The sequence below is a fragment of the Camelina sativa genome, chromosome 16 (genome assembly GCF_000633955.1).
Source record: "Camelina sativa cultivar DH55 chromosome 16, Cs, whole genome shotgun sequence".
NCBI lineage: Eukaryota > Viridiplantae > Streptophyta > Magnoliopsida > Brassicales > Brassicaceae > Camelina > Camelina sativa.
The window spans coordinates 17,810,716-17,838,103 of record NC_025700.1 but is presented as its reverse complement, the minus strand read 5'-3'; the positions used below and the strand labels follow the sequence as shown (position 1 = coordinate 17,838,103).

General features: G+C 36.9%; 5 protein-coding genes and 1 pseudogene across 8 annotated transcripts; 1 reads left to right on the top strand and 5 right to left on the bottom strand.

Moving 5' to 3' along the window:
• Nucleotides 913-5,522, bottom strand: LOC104753775 (annotated as a pseudogene).
• On the bottom strand, nucleotides 6,328-13,312 carry LOC104750975 (vacuolar protein sorting-associated protein 52 A-like). 3 transcript variants are annotated; one of them, XM_010472835.2, is made up of 22 exons: nucleotides 13,224-13,312; nucleotides 13,015-13,108; nucleotides 12,851-12,914; nucleotides 12,636-12,730; nucleotides 12,469-12,526; nucleotides 12,246-12,341; nucleotides 11,995-12,096; nucleotides 11,797-11,880; nucleotides 11,630-11,710; nucleotides 11,130-11,273; nucleotides 10,646-10,737; nucleotides 10,275-10,356; nucleotides 9,767-9,949; nucleotides 9,154-9,269; nucleotides 9,008-9,066; nucleotides 8,653-8,753; nucleotides 8,129-8,179; nucleotides 7,689-7,868; nucleotides 7,462-7,596; nucleotides 7,234-7,308; nucleotides 6,936-6,993; nucleotides 6,328-6,854 (listed from the first exon to the last, which is right to left on the bottom strand). In XM_010472835.2, exons 3-22 carry the CDS (start codon nucleotides 12,875-12,877, stop codon nucleotides 6,547-6,549), a joined length of 2,127 nt encoding a protein of 708 aa, XP_010471137.1. In that variant the 5' UTR covers nucleotides 12,878-12,914; nucleotides 13,015-13,108; nucleotides 13,224-13,312; the 3' UTR covers nucleotides 6,328-6,546. The 3 variants fall into 3 exon arrangements, with proteins under 3 accessions (XP_010471137.1, XP_010471138.1, XP_010471139.1); XM_010472836.2 differs by having other exon boundaries at nucleotides 6,328-6,851; XM_010472837.2 differs by lacking the exons at nucleotides 12,851-12,914; nucleotides 13,015-13,108; nucleotides 13,224-13,312 and having other exon boundaries at nucleotides 12,246-12,346; nucleotides 12,636-12,654.
• On the top strand, nucleotides 13,235-15,067 carry LOC104750978 (single-stranded DNA-binding protein WHY2, mitochondrial). The gene is made up of 8 exons (XM_010472838.2): nucleotides 13,235-13,325; nucleotides 13,417-13,535; nucleotides 13,613-13,716; nucleotides 13,805-13,897; nucleotides 14,018-14,112; nucleotides 14,220-14,293; nucleotides 14,506-14,594; nucleotides 14,782-15,067. Exons 1-8 carry the CDS (start codon nucleotides 13,294-13,296, stop codon nucleotides 14,905-14,907), a joined length of 732 nt encoding a protein of 243 aa, XP_010471140.1. The 5' UTR covers nucleotides 13,235-13,293; the 3' UTR covers nucleotides 14,908-15,067.
• On the bottom strand, nucleotides 14,985-16,661 carry LOC104750979 (GDSL esterase/lipase At1g71250). The gene is made up of 5 exons (XM_010472839.2): nucleotides 16,368-16,661; nucleotides 16,155-16,282; nucleotides 15,820-16,062; nucleotides 15,488-15,743; nucleotides 14,985-15,398 (listed from the first exon to the last, which is right to left on the bottom strand). Exons 1-5 carry the CDS (start codon nucleotides 16,639-16,641, stop codon nucleotides 15,175-15,177), a joined length of 1,125 nt encoding a protein of 374 aa, XP_010471141.1. The 5' UTR covers nucleotides 16,642-16,661; the 3' UTR covers nucleotides 14,985-15,174.
• On the bottom strand, nucleotides 17,041-20,981 carry LOC104701789. Its single transcript, XM_019237960.1, has 10 exons — nucleotides 20,731-20,981; nucleotides 20,476-20,623; nucleotides 20,247-20,354; nucleotides 19,885-20,048; nucleotides 19,621-19,786; nucleotides 19,223-19,359; nucleotides 18,427-19,114; nucleotides 18,111-18,223; nucleotides 17,651-17,906; nucleotides 17,041-17,484 (listed from the first exon to the last, which is right to left on the bottom strand). The coding sequence occupies exons 1-10, from the start codon at nucleotides 20,964-20,966 to the stop codon at nucleotides 17,209-17,211; spliced, it is 2,292 nt and encodes a 763-aa protein (XP_019093505.1). The 5' UTR covers nucleotides 20,967-20,981; the 3' UTR covers nucleotides 17,041-17,208.
• LOC104750974 (COP9 signalosome complex subunit 5a) lies at nucleotides 21,649-24,877 on the bottom strand. 2 transcript variants are annotated; one of them, XM_010472833.2, is made up of 7 exons: nucleotides 24,351-24,877; nucleotides 24,098-24,167; nucleotides 22,905-23,116; nucleotides 22,680-22,827; nucleotides 22,485-22,570; nucleotides 22,110-22,187; nucleotides 21,649-22,022 (listed from the first exon to the last, which is right to left on the bottom strand). In XM_010472833.2, exons 1-7 carry the CDS (start codon nucleotides 24,738-24,740, stop codon nucleotides 21,930-21,932), a joined length of 1,077 nt encoding a protein of 358 aa, XP_010471135.1. In that variant the 5' UTR covers nucleotides 24,741-24,877; the 3' UTR covers nucleotides 21,649-21,929. The 2 variants fall into 2 exon arrangements, with proteins under 2 accessions (XP_010471135.1, XP_010471136.1); XM_010472834.2 differs by lacking the exons at nucleotides 22,485-22,570; nucleotides 22,680-22,827; nucleotides 22,905-23,116 and adding exons at nucleotides 23,466-23,551; nucleotides 23,661-23,808 and having other exon boundaries at nucleotides 23,886-24,167.

Here is a 27,388-nt window from a genome sequence, read left to right as displayed (position 1 = left end):
TGTGGAAATCTTGAAAAATATCATTTGACGTTGATTATTTTAATAGTTCACATACGTTTACTCATTTTGTAATTGAATTAATATATACATGCATGAATAACTTTGTTTTGAGAGATTTAAACATTCTATAATTCTTTTCTAAAAATTCAAAAAAAATCTTAAGCACAAGAAACACATAGTTTAAATAAAGAGTTTAAATAAACACAAAGTATAAATCTTTAGCATTCTATAATGCTTGATCTAAGGATGCATATTTTGTAACCAAGAGTTTTTTGGTTGACATTCATTCTAAAAAAAAGCTTAAGTATTTAGATATATTCATATTTAAGCTTCTCAACTAAATACTATGAAACACTGACATTTTCTTTTATCAAGAATTGCAGTTTGGCTAACTTTTTAATACACATAATTAAGATATATATCTTTCTTTCATATTAGTTTTTCAATTTCTTGAATATAACTTTAGAATGTGGTTTTTAATAAGAATTTCATTCAGTTTTTTTTTTTTGTTTTTGACAACTTCTAAATATTAGAATATGAAAACCAACAGTCATGAATTTATTCAACTATCTTCCTCTTTGTTTCCGTATTTTTCTAAACCAACATTCTACAGTTTTATTTAACTATCTTCCAAGAGGAAGAAGTGACTCTTTGGTTCACTTCCGATGTCTTTTTGTCTTTTGGTGATGCATTTATTTTCTTGGGATATGTTCTAAGTCTCTAAATTTCTTATGTAAATATTAAAACTGTTTGTGATATAAAAAAATAAAAGACATGAAAGATGTTTCATATTCTTTTTAAATTTAGGTATGTTTATTTTTAATGAGGATAGACAAGTGACACTTTCTTCACTGCTGATGTATCACTCAGATGGAGAGAGTTGGCCATCTTTAATAGTATAGATTCATAAGCAGCCACATATTTTATCTTTCAGAAATTTGTAATGTATTTCTTGATCTCGAAGGTAAAAATGTTGAAGGAGACAAGATCCCTGTTCAAAGCAGATCCACCATCTATCTTCTCAATGCAGTCTTTGAGTCTTGTGTTATAGAGCAATAGTTGTGTCAGTGCAGCTTTCAAAATATCCATACCACACAAGAAGTTACTGAAGAAAGTAATGATATCTTTGTGCATCAATTCTATCGCGGTCTTCCATCTGCTTCCAAAGTCTTTCACCAGCGGCTCTACTTCAGCAATTTTGATTGAGCTCTCTGGATTTGAACTTGAATCCTCAGCCGCTACACATACAGCAGGTTAGTGGTTACTTGAATTAATTGATGAGTGTGAGAACTGAGGACAAGAAAGATAGAAGTTGCTTACAGTCTTGAGTTTTCACAAATTTGATCAATTCATTGAAATGCTCCACCAGCAATTCTTCCTGCGAGGCAAATATGAACAATCAAAAATCAAGATTGAGTTGACATCAAATTTAAGGTGCAGGCTAGCTACTACAAAGCCATGCTTGCGCTATAATCATGAAGCAAATTATAGAATTTCGATAAACTCAAACTGCAACATTGGCCTTTACCACGAATAACGAAGTGTTTCTCTTTTGCAATCCCTCAAAATGCATTTGAATTTTCCCACCTTCTGGTTCAGCTTCCTAAATTACAAGAAGATGATCAAAGCAGATTCTTATGGTAGGTCAGATTCACTTACATGGGTGCACTTAAACATGGGACGGTCAAGGGTCCAACTCACCTTCAGCACAGCAATTGTCATATCGTAGTTGTTAATGAGAAACACAATCTGTTGCTTTGGCCTTGGGAACAACTTTGAAAGCTTAAGAATCAAGCTGTCTACTGCCATTCTTAAACGCTCCAAATTGATATCCAGCTGCAGAGTTTCATTAGACAAAGTCAAGCACTTTGAGTGACAAGCTCCAGGTAACACATATCATTCGAGACAGAGGGAATGATTAATCATTACGAACCTGTCCATCTCCATACTCAACATTCAGGTGAATAAACGAAGCAGTGAATTCAGCAAAACGCCTCATGACATAGTGAGGATGAACATCATCTTCCCATAATGTCTCTATGTTTGCATCTCGCAGACTGTTGAGGAGTAAGTCAAACACCATCTTGAAACGTGGCCATAAAGATATATTAACCTGCTCAATTTTAAAAGTTAACAGATTCATTTACAGAGGACTATATAACCTAAGGTTTTGCAAGTCAAACAGCTTCAGATATACACAATAGTAATGAACAATATCTTTTTGTTTTGCTTTAAACTGGAAAGTTAATATACACTTAAGAATAGATCAAATAGACTAAAAGAGACAAGGAGTTACAAACCTTGTCCAGATATGAATCCAAGCATGGAATCCTCCGGCGAGACATGATAAGCTGTGAAAACAGTGGCAAATTAAGCATTGCTTAAAACACAAAACCATCATGACCCTTGCAAAAGGGGAATATAAGCTATACTAGAGTATCATCTGTTGAGGCATAAATAGGTTGTGGAACACTTATGTAATCAAGAAACATCTGAATCATTAGTTTGCAAGACATTATTAAGTAATAAATATCTTACCATACTTCACTGGACCACTAATTTCTAATGCATTATCACATAAGAATGTGACTTATAAACAATGCAAAAGGGAAGATAACCAAAATACCTTATTCCAAGAGATTCACTAATAAAACACTCAAACTAGTTATTGGGTCATAGTTAATACCTGATTCCGGTGTATAATGCGAACCATAAGCATCAGACCGATAGCATCAAAACAGTTTGAAAGGACCGCATCAAAGTGCTCATCGATGACAGAGTATGGACCTGTATCATGGAGAATTTAGAATTTATTCAAGAAAATTCTTACACACTACTCAACACCATATCGAATTATATATGTAACTATCTTGGAAGGATCTATACAGCAACCAAAATCCTCATAATATGGTATAGCAAAAGAGATATAGATTTAGAAATTACCAGCAAAAATTTCATATAATATGGACTCTTCACCAAAGAAATCATCACAAAATAAGTACTTGTTAAAATGAAAACAAATATCATTAACCAAGGGGTGTTGAGCTATGAGCAAAAATAACACAAATATAATAGGGGAAAAATAAACAGAACTCAGAAGTAGCTGTATCCATAAGTAGTTTGTGCAAGCTTCTGAAGAGCATTTCATAAGGATATTTGAGAAAGCTGGCTTCTGCTATGTGCGGGATCAATGCAGGTTGATCAATTTCCTACATCAGACAACATAGTGATACTTGAGTCTTTTAACCAACTTTTGAGATATCACAATACAGAAAGGTGTCAAGTGAAGGTAGGAGTAACAAAAATCAGCAATGCTAATCACTGAATAATATAAATATTTACCTTTATAATTTGTATCCTATCACCCAAAGCAAAAACGGCAGAACGGTTCTTTCGAGGCTCCCTAGCTCTTGAGAAGAGGCCGATGGTTCTTCTAGTCTCCACCCCAATCAAGTCATTTTCAGTGGCTATATCTAACTGTAGTTTCTCAAGTGCTTGAATATAAGCATGAAAATGTGCACTTAACACCTGAAACCAGATCTCACAATACATTAAATGTTACAACAATTGAAAGTCTAAGTACAAAGTAAAGAACTAACTTCGTGTAACTCTAGCGAGACAAAAGGCTCGAATGAAGAACAACTTGCATGTAAAGATGCACTTAAGTGTAATTAAGACTATATAAAGGATATAATAAAGATAAAGAATCAAACAAGATAAAGAATATCACCTTGTTCATGGTATCAATGTATGCAGCACGGACATCCACAAACACTTCTTTTCCATGTTCTTTGAGGAAGGAGATAATATACCTATCATTAAAATTGCAGAAAGTTTTGTCAATATATGCATTCAAGAGCTAGGGAAGCGTTGTCCAATAGTAATTTCACTAAGTGAAACCAAGTCAAAGGGCTTTACAGAGCCATATGACTCACTTGTACTTTAACAACACACTTTGTTGAAGAATCTGAATGTTTGTTTTGGGTTTCTTCAGGGCTATAAGCTTCTGGACAATAAAATCATAAACCTGCAAAAACAGAAATAAACATATTGCATAAGAACATTAATTTAGAATGCTCATACTATACTTTCAGCGGCATCATAGAAGAACTCAAACGTATAACATAAAAATACATAAGCTGTTTAGGGATCAAGTAACAGAAAAAGTAGGATCAAATAACCTTGGAAATAGCTTTTTGCCGGAGCTTTTCAAGCTCAGGCTCTACATCTTTTAAAGCTTTCGAACTTTTAGCCGCGGGATCTGCTTTTATAAATTTCAGCTTGTTGCTCAGAATTTGGAGTGTTTTCATATACTCTTCATTCACCTGAAGAAAGAGTACAGCATATGATTACACAGCACCAGAAACACATGCAAAGATCCTCAAATCCGACACCTTAACAGAACAGAGAGCTACATCAAAAATACCTCTCCATCAACAATGACATCTATCATCTTTGGTGGCACAATGATGTCTTCGACAAATTTTGCTAGCTTTGATTCAGCCACCTGTTCAAATAGAAGAGCTCATTTGGATGAGTCACGGGTGGAAGCAGAAAGAGATAATAACACTAATAGCAGTTACTGATTGGCTATACCCTGCGGTTTTACAATCTCAAAACCATGTCCATTGACTCTTCTTGAAGAGTCTTTATGTCTGAACTTTTAGAACCAATCTCCTCCTGACAGAAACAAAGAAGCAAAGAGGGTATAATTAGTTTACAAAGGAACCTATATAAGTATACCAAGAGTAGCATATTCTCCTATCAAGCACAAGTCCATAAACACACACAACATCATATAAAAATGTCTAATTTGCGTGAAGTACCTGAAATCCACTGAGGACAGTTTCCATTTGTGACAGGATGCTGTCACAGTCACGAATCTGATCGTGAAGTGAGACTAGCTCATCACTTTCTTTTATGTAATCCTGGGTATTCACATGGATGGTAAAAACATTCAAGTAAGTTACTCATAACACAAACTTGTACGCAAGTAAAAAATAACAAGGTGCCACAATGTATCACAAGTAAGAGAATATATATATAGAAAAACCTGAATGGAATCCAATTCAGCCTTCTGTAGATTGTTTTCTACACCTTTTGCGTATTCTCTAAGTTTGGCACCACTGGACAGTATATTGGCAACAACCTGAGCTTTCACACGAACAAGATAGAGAGATCTTATCCTTGTATATCTAAAAGTCTATTCATGTACAGAGTAACTCAAAAGAACAGTTTGATCATCACCTCATCAGTTTGAAGTTCTTCTAGTTCTTGCTGAAGCCCTTCCAGTGATATATCCTCGCTTTCCAAGAAAAAAATTGAAAAGAGTAAAGTCGATGTTATGAATGGCCATGGGGCATAAGGAAAGAGAAGCAGAACCATATATTTGTCATATATACTTGAATTGAGGTACACAGAAGAACCATGACGTACCTGCACGAATCATCTTCGAAAGCCGAGTCTCGGACAAACGCTCCTAAATCAAATCCATGTTTCTCAAGATTACTGAAGTCGGCCATAGCTTGACCCTATGTTCTTCTTAGATAGAAGACGACCAGAGAGAATAGACGCAACACCTTCGATAAACGACTTGATACGAGGCCTGTGGTTTCGACTTCGATCGTGAGAAAGAGATTTCAGCAACCTTCCTTATAATCCAAGTCAGGTTAATTGTTGGACGTTAATTTCTTATTGAATATATTAGGAATATAAGACTTAGGGATGATAATTAATGACGGTTCAATCTCAGAAAATATATTCTCGTTTTTTCTCTTACAGATATTGTCGGGAAAAAAACCCAAAAAAGCCTTCAAATAATATATTCACTCTCTGACCTAAAAAAATTCATACAGGTTTGCAGGTTTTGTTCTTGTCGATAAGAACTAATAACCCCTGGGAGTGGGAGTTCTGCTAGGATTCACCTTCTTTAAATCTGTGTTAATAATTTTATCTAAATTTTAATATTTGACAGTAATAAAATAACTTTTCAGAGATCTTTTTGAAGAGAAATTTTATATCAAAAAAGACAACAAAGCAAAAAAAAATAACTTATATGACAACAATTGAAATTGAAGTGTATACGAAATAATTAAATACTACTTAACATAAAATTTTTTATATATATTATATATATTATTTAACCTTATTACATCTCAAAAACTAATTTGTAATAATTCTATACTAGATTAAAAAGTAAATATCAGGTTGCAACTTCTCTAACCAGTAAAAAGTTTCAGTTTGCAGCCATGGCTATAATAACTGCATTCTCTGTCCTCTCCTTTCTCAAATTTCTCATCCTTGTTACACTAACTTTATACCTTTGAAAATAGTGAATTGTGGATAGACATTCCCATGAAAGTTTTCCATACACTGAAAATACCGTAAAGTGGGACAACAGTATCAAAAGACATTACAGGAACTCTTTAACTGGTTTGAAAGCTATATCACATAACACAATAATACTGGCGCTTTAGATTCACTAGCTTAGAAAGATTGACTTATCTTACAATACTCTTCATATTCAGCCACATATGTTATTTTTTTTCAAAAAGTCTTGGAGTATTTCCTGATCTCGTACATGATAGATTGAATGGAGACAAGATCCCTGTTCAGAGCAGATCCACCATCTATCTTCTTGATGCAGTCTGTGAGTCTTGTGTAATAGAGTAATAGTTGTGTCAATGCAGCTCTCAAGATATCCATACCGCACAAGAAGTTACTGAACGAAGTTATGATATCTTTGTCCATCAACTCAATCGCTGTCTTCCATCTGCTTCCAAAGTCCCTCACCAGTGGCTCTACTTCAGCAATTGTTATGGACCTCTCTGGATTTGAACTTGAATCCTCAGCTGCTACATATTTTACAGTTTAGTGGTTTATTTTGACTTAAATGATGTGTGCAAGGAAGGACAAGAAAGAAAGAAGTTCCTTACAAGCTCGACTTTTCACAAATTTTATCAAATCACTGAAATGTTCCACCAGCAGTTCTTCCTGCGAGATTAAAAAACATGATTCTAAGATAACGGACACATAATAATAACACATGTTGGCATTTTTCCACGGTCTTTGTTTATCTTGACCAAACAAAAGTCACCATTATCGAAACTTGAACGAGGCTGTGTTGACATCGCTATTACAAAGCCATGCTTGTGTTCTAACCATGACACAAATTATAAAGGCAACAAAACTTCGAAAAGTTAAGATAAATCAAATTGCAACATTGGCCCTTACCACAAATAACGAAGTGTTGCTCTTTAGCAATTCCTCAAAATGCATTTGAATTTTCCCACCATCTGGTCCCGCTTCCTAAAATACCAGAAGATGAGTTTAAAATATTATTCTGGTAGGACAGATTCAATAGATAGAATATTGATTCGTAAAAAGTTTGGATATGCTGACTGATTCAGAAAAGGCATTTTAGGGTGCACTTAACATGAGACGGCCAAGGGTTCAACTCACCTTCAGCACAGCAATTGTCATATCGTAGTTGTTTATGAGAAACACAATTTGCTGCTTTGGCCTTGGGAACAACTTCGCAAGCTTGAGAATCAAGCCATCTACAGCCATTCTTAACCGCTCCAGATTTATATCAAGCTGCAAGGGGTCATAGACAATGTCACGCGATGATTAAGCCACGAGCTCAGTAACACATATCATTGGAGACAGAGCCAATGCTTATAACGAACCTGCCCATCTCCATATTCGACATTCAGGTGAATAAACGAAGCCGTGAATTCAGCATAACGCCTCATCACATAGTGTGGATGAACATCATCTTCCCATAATGTCTTAATGTTTGCATCTCGCAGACTGCTGAGGTGTGAGTCAAACACCATCTTGAAACGAGGCCACAATGAAATATTAACCTGCTCCGTTTAAAAATTGTAAAAGATTCATTTAGAGAGGACTATGAAATCTAAGGAAATCAACCATAGCCACATCTATTAGCTTATACTTAAAATCTATCAAGACCTTCCAAGTTGTACCCAAAAAAAAAACACATATACTGACCAAGTGAAAACAGCTGCAGATGTGCACAGTAATAATGAATCCTTTTTATTGCTTTAACTACTACATATATACAAAAGAGTATATCAAACAGAATAAAAGAGAGAGAGTTATAAACCTTGTCCAGATATGAATCCAGGCATGGAATCCTCCGCCGAGACATTATAAGCTGTAAAAAAAGGAGGGAAATTGAGCATTGCTTAACACTTAGTGGACATAAAAACTATCATGGCCCTTGCAAGAGGCCAGAATCATGAAAATAAGTAAAACTAAAGCTATACTAGATAATCATCATCATGAAAATAAGTGAAACTAAAGCTATACTAGATAATCATACAGTTGATGCAAAATATAGACTTAGGGTGGAACGCCTATATGGACCAGTTGAAGGTATGTAATCTAGAAACATCTTTCCTAAGACCAGTGTATCTGAATCTTTAGCTCGAGAGACATTAAGACTCCTCCTTCCAATGCTGAGTTAATATATATCTAACCATACTTCACCGGAGCATTAACTTTCAATGCATTCTCACATATGTATTGCCACTAAAAAAAGGTACAAAAGGGAAGCTAACAAGATTACCTGATTCCAAGAGATTCACCAAAACACAGATAAACTAGTAATTGGGTTAGCGTCAATACCTGGTGGTGGTGTATTATGCGAATCATAAGCATCAGGCCGATAGCATCAAAACAGTTTGAAAGAACAGGATTGAAGTGCTCATCAATGACAGAGAATGGACCTGTGCCATGGAAAGTTCAGTATATTTCCAAAACAATGCTTTTATTATCATATCAAAAGTTGAAGGGGTTAAGCTTTTTATCCGGAAGAAGGCAAGATAACTTTTTAAAAGCTCAACACCATAACAAATTTGTAACAACTAAGTAACTAACTTATCAATATATACAAGAGTACTAGATATACTGATGTGCTTTGAAACAGTTATCAATATCCACATTGTTTGGTTAATCAAAAAGGAGATAAATTAGAAATTACCTGCAAAGATTTCATAGAATATGGACTCTTCACCAAAGAAATCATCACAAAATATATATCTGTTAAAAAATGAAAACAAATAACATTAGGGGGTTGAGCGGCGAGGGACAGTAACATAAATACAAAAGGCGGAAAATCAACAGAACTCAGAAGTAGCTGTATCCATAAGTAGCTTGTGCAAGCTCCTGAAGAGCACTTCATAAGGATATTTGAGCGAGCTGGCTTCGGCTATGTGAGGGATCAAAGCAGGTTGATCAATTTCCTACAGCAGACATACCGAAACTTAAGTCTTTCAACAAACTTTTAGAATATAATAGGGGTAACTAAAATGGTTAAACCAAACAAACTTTGGATTTACTTCCTCTACACCGGAAAAACCAACTTGATACTCAACCACATTGATCCAGATTGAAAGTGAGAAAAATATTCAAAACTTGCATCTATTTGAGGAGCCTTCATATTACAGATACATATTGTTATAAAAACAAAATTGAAAAGAGTCAAAAATTTGATTCCTATAATTTCTAACCTAAAACCAATTACCAATATATCTGAACCAAAAATCAAAGTGGGCAGTGGACCTGCCTTGGTGTATATTACGTTAATAATACTTCTAATCCTTTTGTAAAGACGCACACCTAGCACCATCTTTTGTATAAAGAGTCAGAAAGGCAACTCAGATTTTATAATGAATTCGCTAGAGCATGTAGAATGGTCGAGAAAATCAATCAGGAATGCTAATCGCTATTAATCAAATACCTTTATAATTTTTATCCTCTCACCCAAAGCAAAAACGGCAGAACGGTTCTTTAGTGGCTCCCTTGCTCTGGAGAAGAGGCCGGTGGTTCTAGTCTCCACCCCAATCAAGTCATATGCTGTGGCTATATCTAACTGTAGCTTCTCAAGGGCTTGAATATAAGCACGAAAATGTGCACTTAACACCTGAAATCAGATCTCACACCACATTAGGTGTAACAGCGATTGAAAGATTAAGCTAACAAACAGCTTTTTATCTAACCTGCATACAGTCTTTAATCATCACAGCTCAATTAACAAAGAAAACAACTAGCTTTGTCCAACTCTAGTGAGAATACACGAATAGAATAACTACTTGCATGTAACATGCCATTGGATGTTGTTTTCACTATCTATCTATTTGCAGAGATTAACATAAGACAAATCTATCTGTTTATCCTTTCTCATCCAACTTAGACTATAAAAAGGAGTTGCAGGATGTGCAAGCAATCAAACAAGAAAAAAATATCACCTTGTTCATGGTATCAATATATGCAGCACGGACATCCATAAACACTTCTTTTCCATGTTCTTTGAGGAAGGAGATAATATACCTATCATTAAAATGTAATTGGTGAATGAAGTATATATTTACATAAATTTACTGTAGAAGCAATATAATATCAAGCTGGATACCAGTAACATGTTAAATAAAACAACATTGCTGATATCACACAGGCAAATCCAAAGCAAGATATCTAACCAAATCCTTTGTAAGGTGATAACCACATATACAACTATAAGAAAATAGTTAACAGAAACATACATGCAAGACAGGAAATGTTGTCATATAGTAGTTTCACTATGTCTAACCAAATAAATGGGTTGGAGAGCATAACTCACTTGTACTTTAATAACACACTCTGTTGAAGAATTTGAATGTTGGTTTTGGGTTTCCTAAGGGCTATAAGCTTCTGGACAATAAAATCATACACCTGCAAAACGGAAAAAAATCTTGCATGAGAACACATTAAGAATGATCACGTTCATGCCCTTCAGCATTGGAAGAGAACAAAAGCAAATGACGCATAATTAGTACAGTACTATAAATTCAATGAATTTACCCCAGATGGCAACTTTTTCCTGGCCATAAAATCTTTAGAGTGAAGGAAAAATGATTCATATCAATGAGGTAAAATAAGTTGGGTTTATCAGGAACATATTTTTCTGTACTTATTTATCCAACAATTAACAACTTCACGAAATATGTATGTATCAAATGTCTGTTTTGAGTCGATAGGTACGTAACTGTTTGGACCTTACACACTCCCTCATACGAAATATATAATTGTTCGGTTATAGGTAACGGAGAAAGTAGATCAATAACCTTGGAAATAGCTTTTTGCCGGAGCTTTTCGAGCTCAGGCTCTACATCTTTTAAAGCTTTTGAGCTTTTAACTGCTTGATCTGCTTCTACAAATTTCAGCTTCTTACTCAGAATTTCAAGCGTTTTCATATACTCTTCATTAACCTGAATAAAGAAAATGCTATGAATATCAGATAAGAAATAAAAATACCCTCAAATGCACCCCTACAGTTTTACCAAAACACGTACTCAGGGGACATACAGATAGAAGGACTACGTGGTGCAAGAAAACTAAATGAAGATAATTTTAAAAATTTTAGTTATACTACATTGCACATATACTAAAGCCTAACTAGACATGTTGTTTTTCTATTTTTCCTACGTTTTTCATAGTACAACATATGCAAAAAAACAGTAATTCGTACTGCATCAAAAATAATAAGACAATATACACAACATGAAGAGATCCTAAAAATTTGAACCCTACCAAAGTAACATAAAAACAGGGATTATAAAAATACCTCTCCATCAACAATTACATCGATCATCTTTGGTGGCACTATGATGTCTTCAACGAATTTTGCTAGTTTTGATTCAGCCACCTGTTCAAATAGAAGAGCGCATTTGGATGAGTCACGGGTGGAAACAGCAAGAGACAACACTAATAGCAGTTACTGATTGGCTATACCCTGCGGTTTTTCAATCTCAAACCCATGTCCATTGATTTTTCTTGGAGAATCTTTATGTCTGAACTTATAGAACCAATCTCTTCCTGAAAAGCAAAGTGCGAATTTAGATTACAAGGAAAATATAGATACGTAGTTTAAAGTACGGATAAAGAAGATTAACACACACACAAACTATAAAATGTCTAATTTTCAAATACCTGAAATCCACTGAGGAGAGTTTCCATTTGTGAGAGGATGCTGTCACAGTCACGAATCTGATCGTGAAGTGAGAGTAGATTATCACTTTCTTTTATGTAATCCTGGGTATTCATGGAGGGTTAAAGCATTTAAGTAAGCTACTCACGATGTTGAAAAAATTCCCAAACTTGTAGACGAAAAAAGTATGTTACATGGCAGGTAGAAAATAACAAGTGACACAATTGTATCAGAGGTAAGAGAAAATAGCAACCTCAATTGAATCCAATTCAACCTTCCGTAGATTGTTCTCTACACCTTTTGCATAGTCTCTAAGTTTGGCACCACTGGATAGTATATTGGAAACAACCTGAGCTGACACACAAACAAGATAAAATAGGACATCATATCCATGGGATCCAAGAGTCTATGACTAATCCACATTCTTATTTTTCAGATTTCAAAATTTTTTTATCTCAGTTCTGTGAATAGCTAACCTCATCACTTTGACATTCTTCTAGTTCTTGTTGAAGACCTTCCAATGATATATCCTCACTGCCCAACAAATCGTTTTGAAAAAGAGTAATGTCTATTAGATCAAGTGCGATAGGAGATCATTCTAAGCAGAATAATAAAGAGAAGCAGAAGACATTAGAAGGTTTACCTGCCTGAATCTTCTTCAAAAGCCAAGTCCCCAACAAATGCTCCTAAATCAAATCCATGTTTCTCATGATTACTAAAGTCACCCATTGCTTGGCCCTAAAAATAATTTTTAGATAGAAGACCAAACGCGAATTAGAGACAAAATTCGACAAATCATATAGGATCCACGAATAGGCTCGAAAGATCACGAATGTGAAAAACGATTTGCAAGCTTACCAATGCGTCAATGGAAATGTCAGACATCTTGCTAAGTTAACCAGAATGCTCGATCTTTCTCAACCTATACAAAGAATTTACAGTGAAAGCTTTCGTAAGAAATTAGGATTCAGAAGATGTTTGAACTCCGAGGGAAACGAAATCAGAATTCTCGAGAGATCTACCTTTCGAGTCTCTGAGATCAGTTTGAATCCGCCATTACAGTCTTCTTCTTCTTCTTCTTCAGATTCGTCTTCTCCAAAATCTGATTTTGATTTCCTAATTCAACAGAAAAGCCCATTAGGCCGTTAAAAGATAAAATTATAGGAAACGGGTTAATAAAATATGGGTCGCCTGTTAAAAACCCGTTTTGGTATAAATCATAAAACAAAACCTCAGTAGAAACCCCAAAGTGACGCTTTGACGCTTTTGTACTCGTCGTTTCTCTCGGAATTGTGTAGAAGATGATGAAGCAAGCTCGCATTTTGCTCTCCAGGTTACCCTAATTCCTCGTTTTTTTCTCAAGAAATTCACAAATTAGAACCCATCTCTGATCTGGGTTTGTTTGTTTTTTTCCCCAAAAGCAGGAGCCTTTGCGATCGAAGTAAGTCACTCTTGGAAGAGAAAGTGAGAGCTACGACGTTGCGTGGTTTTGCAAGCTGGTCAGGTTCTTCTGCATCTAGAGGTGGTTTCTCTGGTCAAAAAGGTAAGAACTTTGGTTTGTTCCGTTTTAGTCTGTTGTAAAGTGTGGTTGCCCTAATTTGTTTTGCTTGATTCGAAAAGATGCTGCAAAGCCTAGTGGTCGAGTGTTCGCACCTTATGCTATTTTCAAGGGCAAAGCTGCTCTCTCTGTTGAACCTGTTCTCCCCACTTTCACCGAAATCGATGTATGCCCTTTTTCTTTTTTAGTTTTGTGTGTGTTTCTTAATCTTAAGGCTTTTAGGTTCACATTATTACTTACTGTTTTGTTTATAGTCAGGAAATCTTCGGATAGAGCGTCGTGGATCTTTGAGGATGACTTTTATGCCTTCTAGTGGTGAGCGTAAGTACGATTCGGGACAGAAACAGGTTTTGATCTTTTGCTCTCTCTCTCTCTCTCTCTCTCTCTCTCTCTCTCTCTTATCTTCTTCACTTGTGTTCTTTCTTGTCTGATAAATTGATTTTTGTTTGCTATATACATCATTGCAGTTGTTTTCTTTGTCACCTACGGAAGTTGGATCCTTGATTAGCATGGGTTCCAAAGACAGCTCTGAGTTTTTCCATGACCCTTCCATGAAGTCAAGGTTTGTTTTATTTTTTTGCTTCAACAGATGATGATGTTACTGCTAATTTTTCGCTTTTTAACACAGCATTTTCATGTTCTGACACACACATGTTTTTGACTCCTCAGTAATGCTGGTCAAGTCAGGAAGACATTGTCAATTAAGCCTCACGCGGATGGTAGCGGCTACTTCTTCTCATTGAGTAAGGCTTCTAATCTATCAATATTAATATTACTAGTGTGATATGGATCATCAGTCTGTATCCTACTGAAGTAGTTAGTTACGGGAGCTTTCTGTTTGGTAAATTTAGAAGCTTGCACTTGTATTAGTAGTATTGTAGTATGGCGATAACAGTTTTCCGCAGGAAATGGCTTTCTTTATAATAAAATACTTAGCTTCTGTGGTTTGTTGCAGGCGTTGTCAATAACATCCTCAATACCAATGACCGTTTTGTGGTTCCTGTCACAACAGCTGAATTTGCAGTGATGAAGGCAGCTTTTAGTGTAAGATTGAGATTTTTTAATTCTGCATTTTCTCTGTTCTGTTACTATTATATATCAGTTCGAGAACCAAAAACAAAGAGCATTGCTATCCTGTCATTTTTTAGCACATGAATCTAGATCAAGTGTTTATTATTTACGGAGAGGATGTTTGTGATTGTATCTTAATCAGATTTTGTATTTTGTGCAGTTTGCCCTTCCACACATCATGGGTTGGGATCGCGTAATAGATCAAGTTGGTACTGGAACGCAGAAGACTACTTCACAACATCTAACGACTGGTCCTCAGCATATTGAGCAGGAGTGGGATAAATGAACTTATAGAGTAGTAGGAACGGAGTAAATTGACAATGCACATGTTCTTTTTTCTGGAATTTGGTGCACACGAAAATCGGCATGCTTTGTTTTTGAATCTAACATATCCTCTTTAAGACTTCTAATCATATAGGGCTTCTGCCCGTTTTCATTTGCACATATGTTATTTTGCAGTAAAAACATTTTGGCTTCAGCTTTCTACTTAAGACAGATTCAACCATCATAACATACAAACTTCAAGACCGAGAAACACAATATCAAAAAGAAACTAGCGAAGGAGTGTCATCTGTTGAACATTGACAGGATATGCATCGGAAGGTGGGCCATAGAAAGCTCGTCTAGCCAGAATGGAGTTAGCAGTCTGAGTAGGGTGGAATGCATCCCAAAAGACGTACTGACTCCTATTAGGACAAGGATTCTGCATTGGCAGACATGTGATCTGTCCTTGGTTCCTCCCAATCCCGCAACAAGCCCTGTCCACTACGCTGAAGCCTGCACCATAAAAAAAACCCTGTTTTCTAAGAGTAGAAAGCATAGAAGAAACTCCATTATAACAGCCATAATCCAAGAGGGAGGTTTACCGTAAGCAGCTGGGTTGTTTAAGATGTCACCAATTGCGCTATATGTGTTCCCATATACAAAGATGGCTCCAGGTGATCGCTGGTTCAGCTGGTCAACAAGTGACTTCAGCCCTTCGTTAAATGTGCCTAGAATCTGATTCACACTGTCAACGCATCTCCCAGGTGGTCCAGCACCGGTGGCTCGTTGGTTTGGTATGCAGCCGAGTGGTGCTACTCCAGGTATAAATATTTTTCTTAGACCGAGGCTGTACAGAGTCTACACAGATTCAAAAGATTATTAGAAGATTGAGTAAAGGATAATAATACCCATACGAAGGTTTGACGTAACATACAAGAAGTTGCCGAGCGTATTGACTGAGAAGTAGATTGGCAAAGTCAGCCGGTCTGTATCTGAAGCTGGAGGAGTATAGATTAGGCATAAGGTAGTTGTTGATATAGTCATTACTTCCAAAAACGAGAACCACAAGCGATCTTGCTAAGTAGTCCGTAAAGTTTTGGGGACTCATCATCGTTCTCAATTGGCTCAGTGTTGTCTCTAGATTCACCATTTGCTGGCTCAGGGTGAATCTTGCCCCCTGCACACACCACCATCAATCCTCCATCCATTTTAAGAATGTCATATCTTTTAACTAAAAGTGATGACACAAAACTTAAAAAATATATATACATAGTGGTAGCCTGATTCATCGAGGATGCCAGCAGCTGCAGACGCGTGATTTACTCCTTGAAGGATTCTATTGCCTGATGTAGTTGGATCCGCAAAGGCAGGAGGCGATGGAATTCCTAACAACTGAGCTGTTTTCACAGAATAGTTGGTGTTTAAAAGTACGATAAAGAGAGTACTAAAAACAGTACCAAATTAAATGAACTTAAATCTTACCTAGAAGATCAATGAAAGTCAAGCCGTTGCTAAATCTGCCAGTAGGACGGAAGTTCAAGTCGATGCCATAAGGGAGGTAATTGGCTCGAGCTACAGACTGGAGAAAGTTGTTGTTCCCAGAGTCGACCAACGAGTCTCCAAGTACAAACATAGCCGGAATTCTAGCTTGCCCGGTGACCAACTCAGGCTGCTGTAATATAACAGAAGCCATCACGGCAAGTATCAACACATATCCTCCAATAGGAACTTTCATCTTTTGTCCGTTTGTGTTCATTGTTAAATTAGCTTGTGAAGATTGTTATATAAAGACCCTAAGAATAGCATGCTGCATGTGACTCAAAGGAGTTATCTTCCGGAATTTCTGATTCAAATTGTAACGGCTCTCTCTCACACATTTCGGCTGCTTGCATAGCGAGTCAAAAAGTTTGCATCATGCGTGAAATTTCATAGACTAGAAAATTACGCAAGGCGACATGATCATGACGGAGTTGCTCACCCTCTTCGGATAAAGATCAAGAAAATAGTGAGCTGAAGGTTATCTGAGACTGTAAAGGATAGAGTTGCCACGCTAATCATAGTAAATCTCCGAAGGCTGACAAATTTTGGAGATCAAGAGTAAGAAATGTGAGAAAAATATTTTTACTTGTTGGACAATAGTTTTGTAGTGGGATAAGAGATAAACAAATAACTAACATCTATAGGGCTCTGTACTCCATATACATTAAATAATCATCATCAACTATATTTAATATTTGGTGCTCCTAGGATTGTTCCTTGTTGAGCTTCTAGTGTATCTAAGAACATGCACATGCCACTAGAAATACAGATTTGGCACTTTTTATCAATCACCACTCTGTGTTTGTTTTCTGAGCTGCTTGTTATCCTTAGTTGCTGGTGTAGACTCTTCATTTACAAACGGTAAAACAATGACAGGAGCTGCTGGTACCATCTCCCAACGTTCTCGTAAGAAAGCATTAAATTTCTTGACCATTTCTTTACGGAACTCAAGCTCCCGAGTAAATTGATCGTAGAGAACAAAAGCCAGAACGTACTTGAAAGGGAAAATGACTAGAACCGTCGCAATGGATAGCAAAACCAGTGCTACCTCAGTAGTTATCTAAGAAAAGATTCAAATCATGTAACAAGGTTATATAACACCACATAATAGTGATCTATCACGACCACTATCAACGATTCTTGTCCCAATCCCAAAATTACTTAATAAGAGAGAGAAGGCATGTCAATAAAACACTTTAAAACTTGATCCAGTTAATAAAACATACCTGAGGATGACCAGATAGTACAACTGTCCTTAGTTTTAGAAGCACTACATTCATCTTTTGGAGGTAGCTCTCCAGATCTTGCATGGCGTCTTTGACAGCAATAATTTTTTGAATAGTATTTGAAGAAGGCTGATCTCGAATAGTAACTATTCCAAACAATCTTCCAAGACGGCCTTGTCGTCTAAGTCCCTTCAACGTAAGCATCCCAGTTGCCAAAAATATCAAAGACACAGGAAAAACGTACTGCAGAAGGTTCCTGGGGCGCAGAAAAGTATCCTCAGCGGTATCAGATCATTACTAAGCAGCAATGGGGATATAACAATATCCAACTTAGAGTAGCACTGATAATACGACTTATCGACATGCGACTACAAGTCTTAAAACCTAAGGATCATTCTGAATGCAACGCGCATGAGGTACATGGTTTCATAGTATCACATGTCTAGGTGTGAGAACCAACCTGAATATTATCGTTGATGCAAATGCTAGAAAAGAGACCGTCATGTAAGGCTCCTCCCAGCGCCTGAGTTTCTCAATCTTTGTGGCAGTTATACTCAGTGGTAGAATGAGTTCCTGGGAAAGAAAAACAAAAGTAGAAGAACAACATTTTGTCAGTCTCCACTAATTTTACGTTTTGTAAAATAATTTGCAGGGTAATGAAAAATAATTACTAAAAAACCGAGTGCATTGCACACAAGAGTTGAAAGTTGTCTAAACATAAAGAAATAGGAATCCTCCGAAACAATATCTGTATACTAATGGAGACAAAGTGTTACCTTAAAGAGATCAATGTTACTAGGTATCCCTTTGATGGTTGCAGCATTGATTGTGGCTTGAGTTTTTTCTACCACCTTGTATTTTTTTCTACATGTTTCAGCTGCTCTCTCTACAAGTGTCAGATCAGCAACCGCAAGGTGTTTGCTTAGAACTAAGCCTTGTCTTAACGAAGAGCTTTTCCAAAAGTTGATGGATGCAGTTGAACCCCAGGACGGAGACCTCATCCACCTTTTCAAGTAGACACTTCCATCTAGATCAGACGCGCTATCAAAACTTTCATTGGACTCTCTGGACGCCCTGGCTATATTACCTCGTTTGTAGGCTGTGTCTGCAACTTTTGTCAATAGTGGTCCACCCCAAAAATTTACGGCTAAAGTTTGGCACACGATATCACCATAGGCTACTTGTTGAAGAAAAGAGAACTGAACTAGTTTGATAGGATCATCTGGCAAATTCCGCATATACTGAAGAGCTTGAAGTCTTGCGATACAGTTAGATGCACTTGCAATTGCCTTTTCCTTACCCTTCTTTGCACCAAACACCTGATACAGCGATTCATCATCCTCTTCAGGCCCAAATTCTCGTAGAAATGTGTGCAATGCTATAACTTCACTAATAATTGCATGCCAAACATCTCGTCTAAGTTCACCTCCTAGGTCAACAAACTCCAGAACCCAAGTGGCCAACCTAAATGAACATTTTACAGGTGAGCATATATGTAAACGACCACCCAGACATATGGCACTGTAAGAGAGACATCAGAACCACATCAGTTAGGTGAACATATGAACTCACCCGGGGCCGGACGAAACAGAAACTGCAGAGTCAAAGAGAGAAAACCCCAGAGGCCCCACTTTTGCTTTCTCCACGGTTGACTTGTCCCCTGTGAGATCAAGTCTCAAGACCCCTTTGCTTCCCTTTATGTCAACTGGCTGAAAATGAAAACAATTCAAACACCTTGAAACGAAAAGAATATTTCCATGAGAAGAGTTCTCATTTCAAAATTAAAAGAACAGCCCAGTAAGAGATGGGTTCACAAAGTTTAAATCAAACAACTAGTTCCAGCTAACATGACATATCTATGCAATGTATATGTAAAACTGAAGTGTTCTTTATTTCTTAAAGTAGATATGAAACAGTGTTTGCTCGTTCCCTCCCTCAAGAGGACTTAGAAAATAAAGAGCTACATATACCTCAAAATAGAGAGCTTTATCAGTTAAAGTCAGTTTTCCAGGCCAAGCAACGTTATTCTCCCACTTTAAAACAGGTCCTTTCCTGTTAGAGGCCATGCATAAAAGTCTCTCCAATGACAACTGCCGAAGGTCTGTAGTCTGGTGTGACTTTCGTCCTTCGTGTATTCTGTTCTGACAATGGAAAGATACTCAGCTAGGAAACCAACGTTGGCTTCATGTTTATTTATCAAAAAGATAAGTTATTAATGCAAATGTCATACTCACTTGACAAGTTCCTGGATGTAAGATAGCCAAGTCTCCAAAGAAATGCCTTTTTGATCAGTGGCAGCAGATAGAGCTTTGAAAAGGTTATGTACAGTAGCCCTATCAGCCAAGCCTGAAATTGCTGGAGCAATACGAACAAATGCCTCTTCCCCAATAAGCCGTCCCTTCAACACCAGTAACCTTTTATCAGCATTTCAATCATAGTTTACCAAAGAGCAGGATACTAACTGAATTTACAAACTTTGTTTGTTTACACTACTATTACCACTACCAACCTTCAGAGAAACAATAAGATTCAGTTCTGGAATACGGAACCTTTGTCCTCATAAAAAGCCAAAAGAAATCAAAGGTCTAAGAAATACCTGAAACAAAGGTCTCTCTGAGGCATCACTGCGTGAATTTCTTCCTTTGCTGTATGGATTAGCCCACGCAAGCATTGTGATGAAAATTAGTCTCTGGAATGCAGGTTCCTACGAAGAAACATGCTTCAACGGTTAAGAAGGTCACTGTTGACGCTATTGGAGGCATTTTGGTTTATCTTCTTTCAAATGGGTTTAAGGATTCGTGTAAAACATCCGAAACTTTAGATACCTTGAGAGACGGATGAAACTCTGAGCTGTCCCTAGATAAAAACCTGAAACAGCAATATTCAACAAGGTACCGAGCATCTGTAGATAAAGCTGGAGGAACAAGTGTTTCAAATATATCTTGCATTTTCTTCCCAGTTATCCCATTCATCCTGCCATATATATAAAAGGGTCAAATAAAAATGAATACTTTTGCAGCAACAATAAGTCAGAGGATGATTCAATGATTCTGTTGTTGTTGAAATTGGTTCTCACTAACCTGCTAAACTGCTCGATGGAGATAATAGCATCAACAGAAAGAGATCCTTTAGGTGTATCACTTAGAACAGTTTGTTCAACTGTAAGAAGTTCCTCCAAGTCTTCAACATCATGTTGATCCTCAAGCTCAACCTTAAGACTCTGACCCTTTTTCTTCAACGGAGAGGTTACATCACTCAAAAGCTTCTGAGATTTAGACACCCACCGACTAAATCGTTCTTGCACCGCATCTGTCATACAAGAACACCAAAAAAAAAACAGAAACTTTATAAAAAATCCTAGCAGCTGTTTCAGAATTTTTTATGTTCCCAAAAGATTCGTACATAACTTCAAGAAGCCGAGTTCTGAATGTACCACTCTCAAACTTATTTAAGCTGAAACAGTTCTTGTGTGATCAATATCAACAGCTACAAATGTCTGAATGGACCGCTCTCAAACTTATTTTAGCTGAAACAGTCCTTGTGGGATTCATTATCAACAGCTATAAATGGCTTCCTGATATAATTGTGTAGAAGTGATGTCATCCAACAACATTTTCCAGGCGCCCCCCCCTTATAGGTTAAGTCAGGGCAGCCTCAAAAAAGTGTTTTATACATGGCACTGACTGGTGTTTGAAAGCTGTAAGTTATTATTCTTGCCTTGCCTCTAAGCTAAACAAAAACAAGGGAGGGAATTGGGGGAGAAGAGAGCAGTGCGAGTTATGAGTATAAGAACTAAGAAGAAAAGTGAACAACGAAGATTTTGATTTTCAATGACCATATTGTTAAACAAGATTAGACTGAGTTTAGTAGTCATATAGGTCCATATGCAAAATCATGTTTTTGCAGATGCAATGTTGTTGACGTGTCCTTCCTCTTTCTCCTCTCACATTCATCCTCTCCTGCCAATAACGTTTTACTTTTTAAAACATTAATTCCTGAATCCAAAAGAGTTTTATTACACAATTTGAAGACATACTTGAAGCCATTCTATCCAGATGCGAAATAAACCCATTGGTGGTGGATGAAACAAGTGTTTGCAATTTTGGTCAAGGACAACATTGACCAAAATTTTCTTCTGTATTACTAGATCTAATTCATTCTCATTTGCCTTAAAACTCTTTACACAACAGAAAAAAAAAACACACACACATGAAATGACAACTACATAACAACAAACGATGGCTCAAATCCAAAACTAGAGACCGAAAGAAGAACAACTTCAAGATGTAATCATAGGCTCTGTATCCGACAAGTCATTGGGAGATTTGTTGTTGGACTGACGCACTGTGTTGAATAATACATCTTTGATCACCTATACAACATTGACGGATTTGAATCTGTGAGATCCATGAATCTTAAGGGAAAGCCATAACACCATTATGTTTCAAGATTTACTAACCTGCGACATTAGTCCATGGACCTGTTCCACAGTAATCTTTGAACTATCCCTAGTTATCTTAGTTAGTTGTGACTCATCCTGAAAATGATCCAGAACACACGTCAAGCAAGATCTTTAACGCAAGACATCAGTGCGTGAATATATAATTTTGACTATACACAACACCCATTAACATTCTCCAATGTTCTATTGTTATCTGTTCAAACTTCGACAACATTTTCTCCTCTCAACTAAACAAATCACCACTAATAACCAGAAAAGTTGAAGAGCTATCATCTTAGTAGCTATATGTAGAGGTTCTAGAGAGGTAAAAACCCAGAGAAGTGGGATGTGAAAGGCAGAGCAATTAATATTTGATGAACCACTTGCACATACCTCTTTTTTCTTATGAAGGGATGATGGAACAATTCCTCCAAAGCGAGAATGATTCAGATGACTCTCCGCTTGCTCAAGCTTCTCAGCTTCAATTGTAAAAATCAAGAAACATTTAGAACACATGACCTTTTATGCAGACCATGAGAGAGAGAGAAAATGATTTTTTTTCTCCTAGGCCATATCAAAAAAGTTTACCCAAGTCTGATATTTGTCCGGCAACATAGTCCCCACTACCCAGCAGTGGGGAAGAAGAAAGAGTGTTCACCCAGTACTTGTTCCATAGGAGATCCAGAAGGTGGCTATCAAGAGATGACTTGAAATAAGTGATATCCAATGAATAGTACTGCCAGAACCAAAAGTCATGTTGGGAGCTTCCAAAGAGAAAAAAAATCAAGAAAAAGATGAATAAAAGTGTAATACCTGTTTGCAGTGAACACCAAAGTCCTCGATTTTATTTAAAGGAATAGTTTGATACTCGGAAACAGGTTCATCTGGAGGCTTATATCCTTCTGAATATGTTCTGAATGCTCCAATCTCAACTTTACCAGCTGAAACAGTCCTTGTTGGATCAATAACAACAGCTAAAAAAGGCTCTTGATACTGTTGGTTAAGCCTCTGCGTAGAAACGTCAANCACAGTAATCTTTGAACTATCCCTAGTTATCTTAGTTAGTTGTGACTCATCCTGAAAATGATCCAGAACACACGTCAAGCAAGATCTTTAACGCAAGACATCAGTGCGTGAATATATAATTTTGACTATACACAACACCCATTAACATTCTCCAATGTTCTATTGTTATCTGTTCAAACTTCGACAACATTTTCTCCTCTCAACTAAACAAATCACCACTAATAACCAGAAAAGTTGAAGAGCTATCATCTTAGTAGCTATATGTAGAGGTTCTAGAGAGGTAAAAACCCAGAGAAGTGGGATGTGAAAGGCAGAGCAATTAATATTTGATGAACCACTTGCACATACCTCTTTTTTCTTATGAAGGGATGATGGAACAATTCCTCCAAAGCGAGAATGATTCAGATGACTCTCCGCTTGCTCAAGCTTCTCAGCTTCAATTGTAAAAATCAAGAAACATTTAGAACACATGACCTTTTATGCAGACCATGAGAGAGAGAGAAAATGATTTTTTTTCTCCTAGGCCATATCAAAAAAGTTTACCCAAGTCTGATATTTGTCCGGCAACATAGTCCCCACTACCCAGCAGTGGGGAAGAAGAAAGAGTGTTCACCCAGTACTTGTTCCATAGGAGATCCAGAAGGTGGCTATCAAGAGATGACTTGAAATAAGTGATATCCAATGAATAGTACTGCCAGAACCAAAAGTCATGTTGGGAGCTTCCAAAGAGAAAAAAAATCAAGAAAAAGATGAATAAAAGTGTAATACCTGTTTGCAGTGAACACCAAAGTCCTCGATTTTATTTAAAGGAATAGTTTGATACTCGGAAACAGGTTCATCTGGAGGCTTATATCCTTCTGAATATGTTCTGAATGCTCCAATCTCAACTTTACCAGCTGAAACAGTCCTTGTTGGATCAATAACAACAGCTAAAAAAGGCTCTTGATACTGTTGGTTAAGCCTCTGCGTAGAAACGTCAATACCCGAGAGCCAGCATCCATATCCAGGGTGGGAGTGATACCATCCAACAACATTCTCCAACCGCCCAGCCTTTTATATAAAGTCAAGTTAAAATCAATTAAATTGTTTCGACTTGTAGATACTTAAAAACGGTAGCCTAAACAAAAATCAAAACTTTACAGCTTCTTGAAACCCATACGAACAGACTAAATCCCTAGACCATTCAACTACAACAGATGGAATCAAAGTAGGTAGGAGATGAGACACACTTACGAGCTTGTTGGTCTGAGAATACTCAACCATGTACTCATAGGCATCAGCCTGAGCATTAACCCTAGTCTCAGTACCTTCCACAGGCAAAGCAAAAGCATCCATAACAATGATAGCATCACCATCGGTCTTACCTTGCATAAGACCCATGATTTCAATAGTGCCACCAGAGCGAGCGTGGACCACCATCTTAAGAAGAGCGAGCGCTGAGATCTTAACTCGCTTGAAGTAGTGAGGATCATTAGCCCATGGTTTCTCCTGCTGGAACCTACTCTGCGCAGTATCGTCGTAGTAGAAGACAGTGTCAGAGGTTGAATCAGGTTGGTCTACTGTTATAATGTTGTTCTCCAGTTCCCATGTCTTCCTTGCCATCATCGTCGACGAACCCTCCATTTTTTTTTTATTCACTCTCAATTGCAGAAATCTAGGGTTTCAATCGATGGAAGATTCAAGAATTTGAAGAATCAAATTGATGAAGATGGAGACTGATGAGTGTGATCGATCCAACTTGCTGTGAATTGAAAACTGTGTCCAAAGGTTGCTTTGCTCCAAGAACACGTGTTAGCCTTTATTTATACAGACACTGACACATGTTAAATTTGAATTTCGGTTAAGTTTTCTTGTTGGTTTAGGCTTGGTTCAATTCAAATCCAATTTAGGATTTTGGTACGGGTCTTCCAAGTGATTTAGTTAAAAGGTAATCTCTATGTTACAAATACAAATAGATGAGATTGATGTAAAAAACATTATACTGATATTATTCTCATTTTATCTTCTGTCTAGTTTTTGCTGAGAGATGTCGTCGTTTGTCTACGAAACTGCAACTACAAAAACTAGAAACCTTATCTAAGCAAATTCAAAATAGCCATGATTCATGGTTTTATCTTCTCCTCTTTTTCCGGAACGTGCATTTACAGTTCTGCTTTAGATTCCAAGTCTTGTTCTGAATCTTCCGAGATGTCATTTGATGGAGGAGGGTTAGGTTTGTCTGTAGCAGCGGCTACTGGCTCGTTGAGTTCCACATCTTCACCCAAGATTTTTGCTGTGAATTTCCGTGCCTCGAGATCTAGATCAGGCCATTCAGTTACGATTCTTCTTGCACCCTGCGTTTAAACAAAAGATGCTTTATGAGTGTTGCAGATGTGAAAAAAAAAAAAAAAAAAATTCCTAGGGAAGCTTTGGAAAAGTCATCGTTTACCTGAAGCTTTGGTTCCTTTGTCATGGGATTGTTGCAAAGATCGATTGTTTTCGCCTTGGATTTTGTGGCGTTTCCACACCAAGATTCACACCACAACCACTCTTGGGGAAGTGAAAATATAGGAACAGTATGCTGAGCATAATTAGGAAGATCCTGAAACAAGATAAGATAATGCCATGCCATCAACAAGTTTGAACATAGAACTTGAGAAGATAAGTCAAAACCAGTAGTAGAATTTTCTAAAGATTCAGAGCATGGTGTGATGATAAGAGTGAAATGGAAAGGCTTTCAAACAAAGGAAAACGATAGTGTGACCATCAAAGAAAAGTTACAGCCCTAAGTATTGAGAACCATATTGTAAAACTTGCCTGATCTAGGTTGGACAAACTGTTTGGATCCTTGCTAAGCGTCTCATAGAATACTCTTAGATTATCTCCTGCCGCTGTCTCTCGGAACTTAACCAAGTCAACAACGTACAGAGCACTGCAGATAGATACGAGGCACATCAAGGATGGGAAAAGCAACAACTTACTGAGGTTCAAGTGAAGTTAGTTTGTTTACCTGATATGGTATGGCCTACCACGTAAATGTTCTTTCCAGAAACCCTGTTCAAAGTAATCGAGAATGTAAAGGGTAAGGAAACCAAATTACTTCTACAGGCAAAAAAAAAACAGATTAATGTGTTAACCTGTCTCCAAAATCGATATCCATCCATTTCCCTGTTGTTGTCACAAAAAGGAGTATACGCAAGAGGTCTTCCTTTAATATCCATATCATACAGTTCTCCCATGTCTGTCCTTATAATTTGATCTGCGTCGACAAATATAACCTACAGAATACATGTCGAATTCCTTATAGTGGCATCTTGCAAGCATCAAAATCGCAAGAAAGAAATGAAGATATATGATCATATGTACCTTTTCCAATGAGAGTGGAAATATAACATCAAGGAAAAGAATTTTGTAGGCCCAAATAATTCGTTGCTTTTCTTTCTGTTTATGCAACCAGGTAGGCCATTTGTAAGTAATCAGCTCATACTCAAAGTTGTATTCTTGTGCCATATGTGGAATCACATCCTGCAAGAGTAGAATTTGATACACATTAAGTTAAGAGTGGTTGAAAAACTATAGATAAATTTGCATCTAGAGATAAGAAGACATAAATAGACACAGACGACAATCTTAAGCGTACGCAAAGAAAAAAGAAACCAACCTTAAACTGAGGAGAAAGATAATTCTTAATAAACCAGAATTTTACAGGACGATTGGTGTTCTTCAAAACACTGAGAATCATGATCTTAAGGAAACGCTCGTATCTGTCATAAGCAGTGCCTCGGCATCAGAAAGGAAGCGATACCAAAAAATATTTCTTATAAATTTTTCTTCACATAATATACTTAAAACTCTTCTGACACGAATATCCACATACAGACATAGATCTACCATAAATTCTTTTCTTTTCATATGCGTGAATGATGCACTTAAAAGTACTCCAGTTTATCTAAGTCAATCTATGTGGTCAAGCAGATAAAAAATGATAGCTCTTACAAATGCCCTGAAGCGATGGAGAATATATTTATCGTTTTCCCTTGTCGTCCACCCTTCTCATGCTCCTGAAAAGATGATAGATAGATATAACAAGATAAATTTTGTTGCAAAGGTAGCCCACATGTTAGAATCAAATAGAATTGAGATGAAACAGGTTTACAACAATCATACAAGTTAGTCTAGATTACAAAAGCTACTCACTTTTTTGGAATCTCCCTTCATTGATTGTTGACGACCACCAACGAAACCAGACGCCCATTTCAAGAAATTTGAGTTCCAGCTTCGTCGCTAAAACA

Coding starts and splice junctions, on each gene's coding strand:
- LOC104750975 (XM_010472835.2), bottom strand. CDS start 12,877: ATGTCTGACATTTCCATTGACGCATTG. Junction 10,738..11,129: donor GGCAAAAAGCTATTTCCAAG/GTTATTGATCTA, acceptor TCCGTTTTGCAG/GTGTATGATTTTATTGTCCA. Junction 7,309..7,461: donor TGACAATTGCTGTGCTGAAG/GTGAGTTGAACC, acceptor CTGGTATTTTAG/GAAGCGGGACCAGATGGTGG.
- LOC104750978 (XM_010472838.2), top strand. CDS start 13,294: ATGATGAAGCAAGCTCGCATTTTGCTCTCCAG. Junction 13,898..14,017: donor ACGATTCGGGACAGAAACAG/GTTTTGATCTTT, acceptor ACATCATTGCAG/TTGTTTTCTTTGTCACCTAC. Junction 14,294..14,505: donor CGGCTACTTCTTCTCATTGA/GTAAGGCTTCTA, acceptor GGTTTGTTGCAG/GCGTTGTCAATAACATCCTC.
- LOC104750979 (XM_010472839.2), bottom strand. CDS start 16,641: ATGAACACAAACGGACAAAAGATGAAAGTTCCTATTGGAGGATATGTG. Junction 15,744..15,819: donor AATACGCTCGGCAACTTCTT/GTATGTTACGTC, acceptor GAATCTGTGTAG/ACTCTGTACAGCCTCGGTCT. Junction 15,399..15,487: donor AAACAACCCAGCTGCTTACG/GTAAACCTCCCT, acceptor TTTATGGTGCAG/GCTTCAGCGTAGTGGACAGG.
- LOC104701789 (XM_019237960.1), bottom strand. CDS start 20,966: ATGACAGATGCGGTGCAAGAACGATTTAGTCGGTGGGTGTCTAAATCT. Junction 20,049..20,246: donor CAGAGAGACCTTTGTTTCAG/GTATTTCTTAGA, acceptor CTGGTGTTGAAG/GGACGGCTTATTGGGGAAGA. Junction 19,115..19,222: donor TCTGTTTCGTCCGGCCCCGG/GTGAGTTCATAT, acceptor ATGTTCATTTAG/GTTGGCCACTTGGGTTCTGG.
- LOC104750974 (XM_010472834.2), bottom strand. CDS start 24,740: ATGGAGGGTTCGTCGACGATGATGGCAAGGAAGACATGGGAACTGGAG. Junction 24,168..24,350: donor ATTCTCAGACCAACAAGCTC/GTAAGTGTGTCT, acceptor TTTATATAAAAG/GCTGGGCGGTTGGAGAATGT. Junction 23,552..23,660: donor CGGACAAATATCAGACTTGG/GTAAACTTTTTT, acceptor TTACAATTGAAG/CTGAGAAGCTTGAGCAAGCG.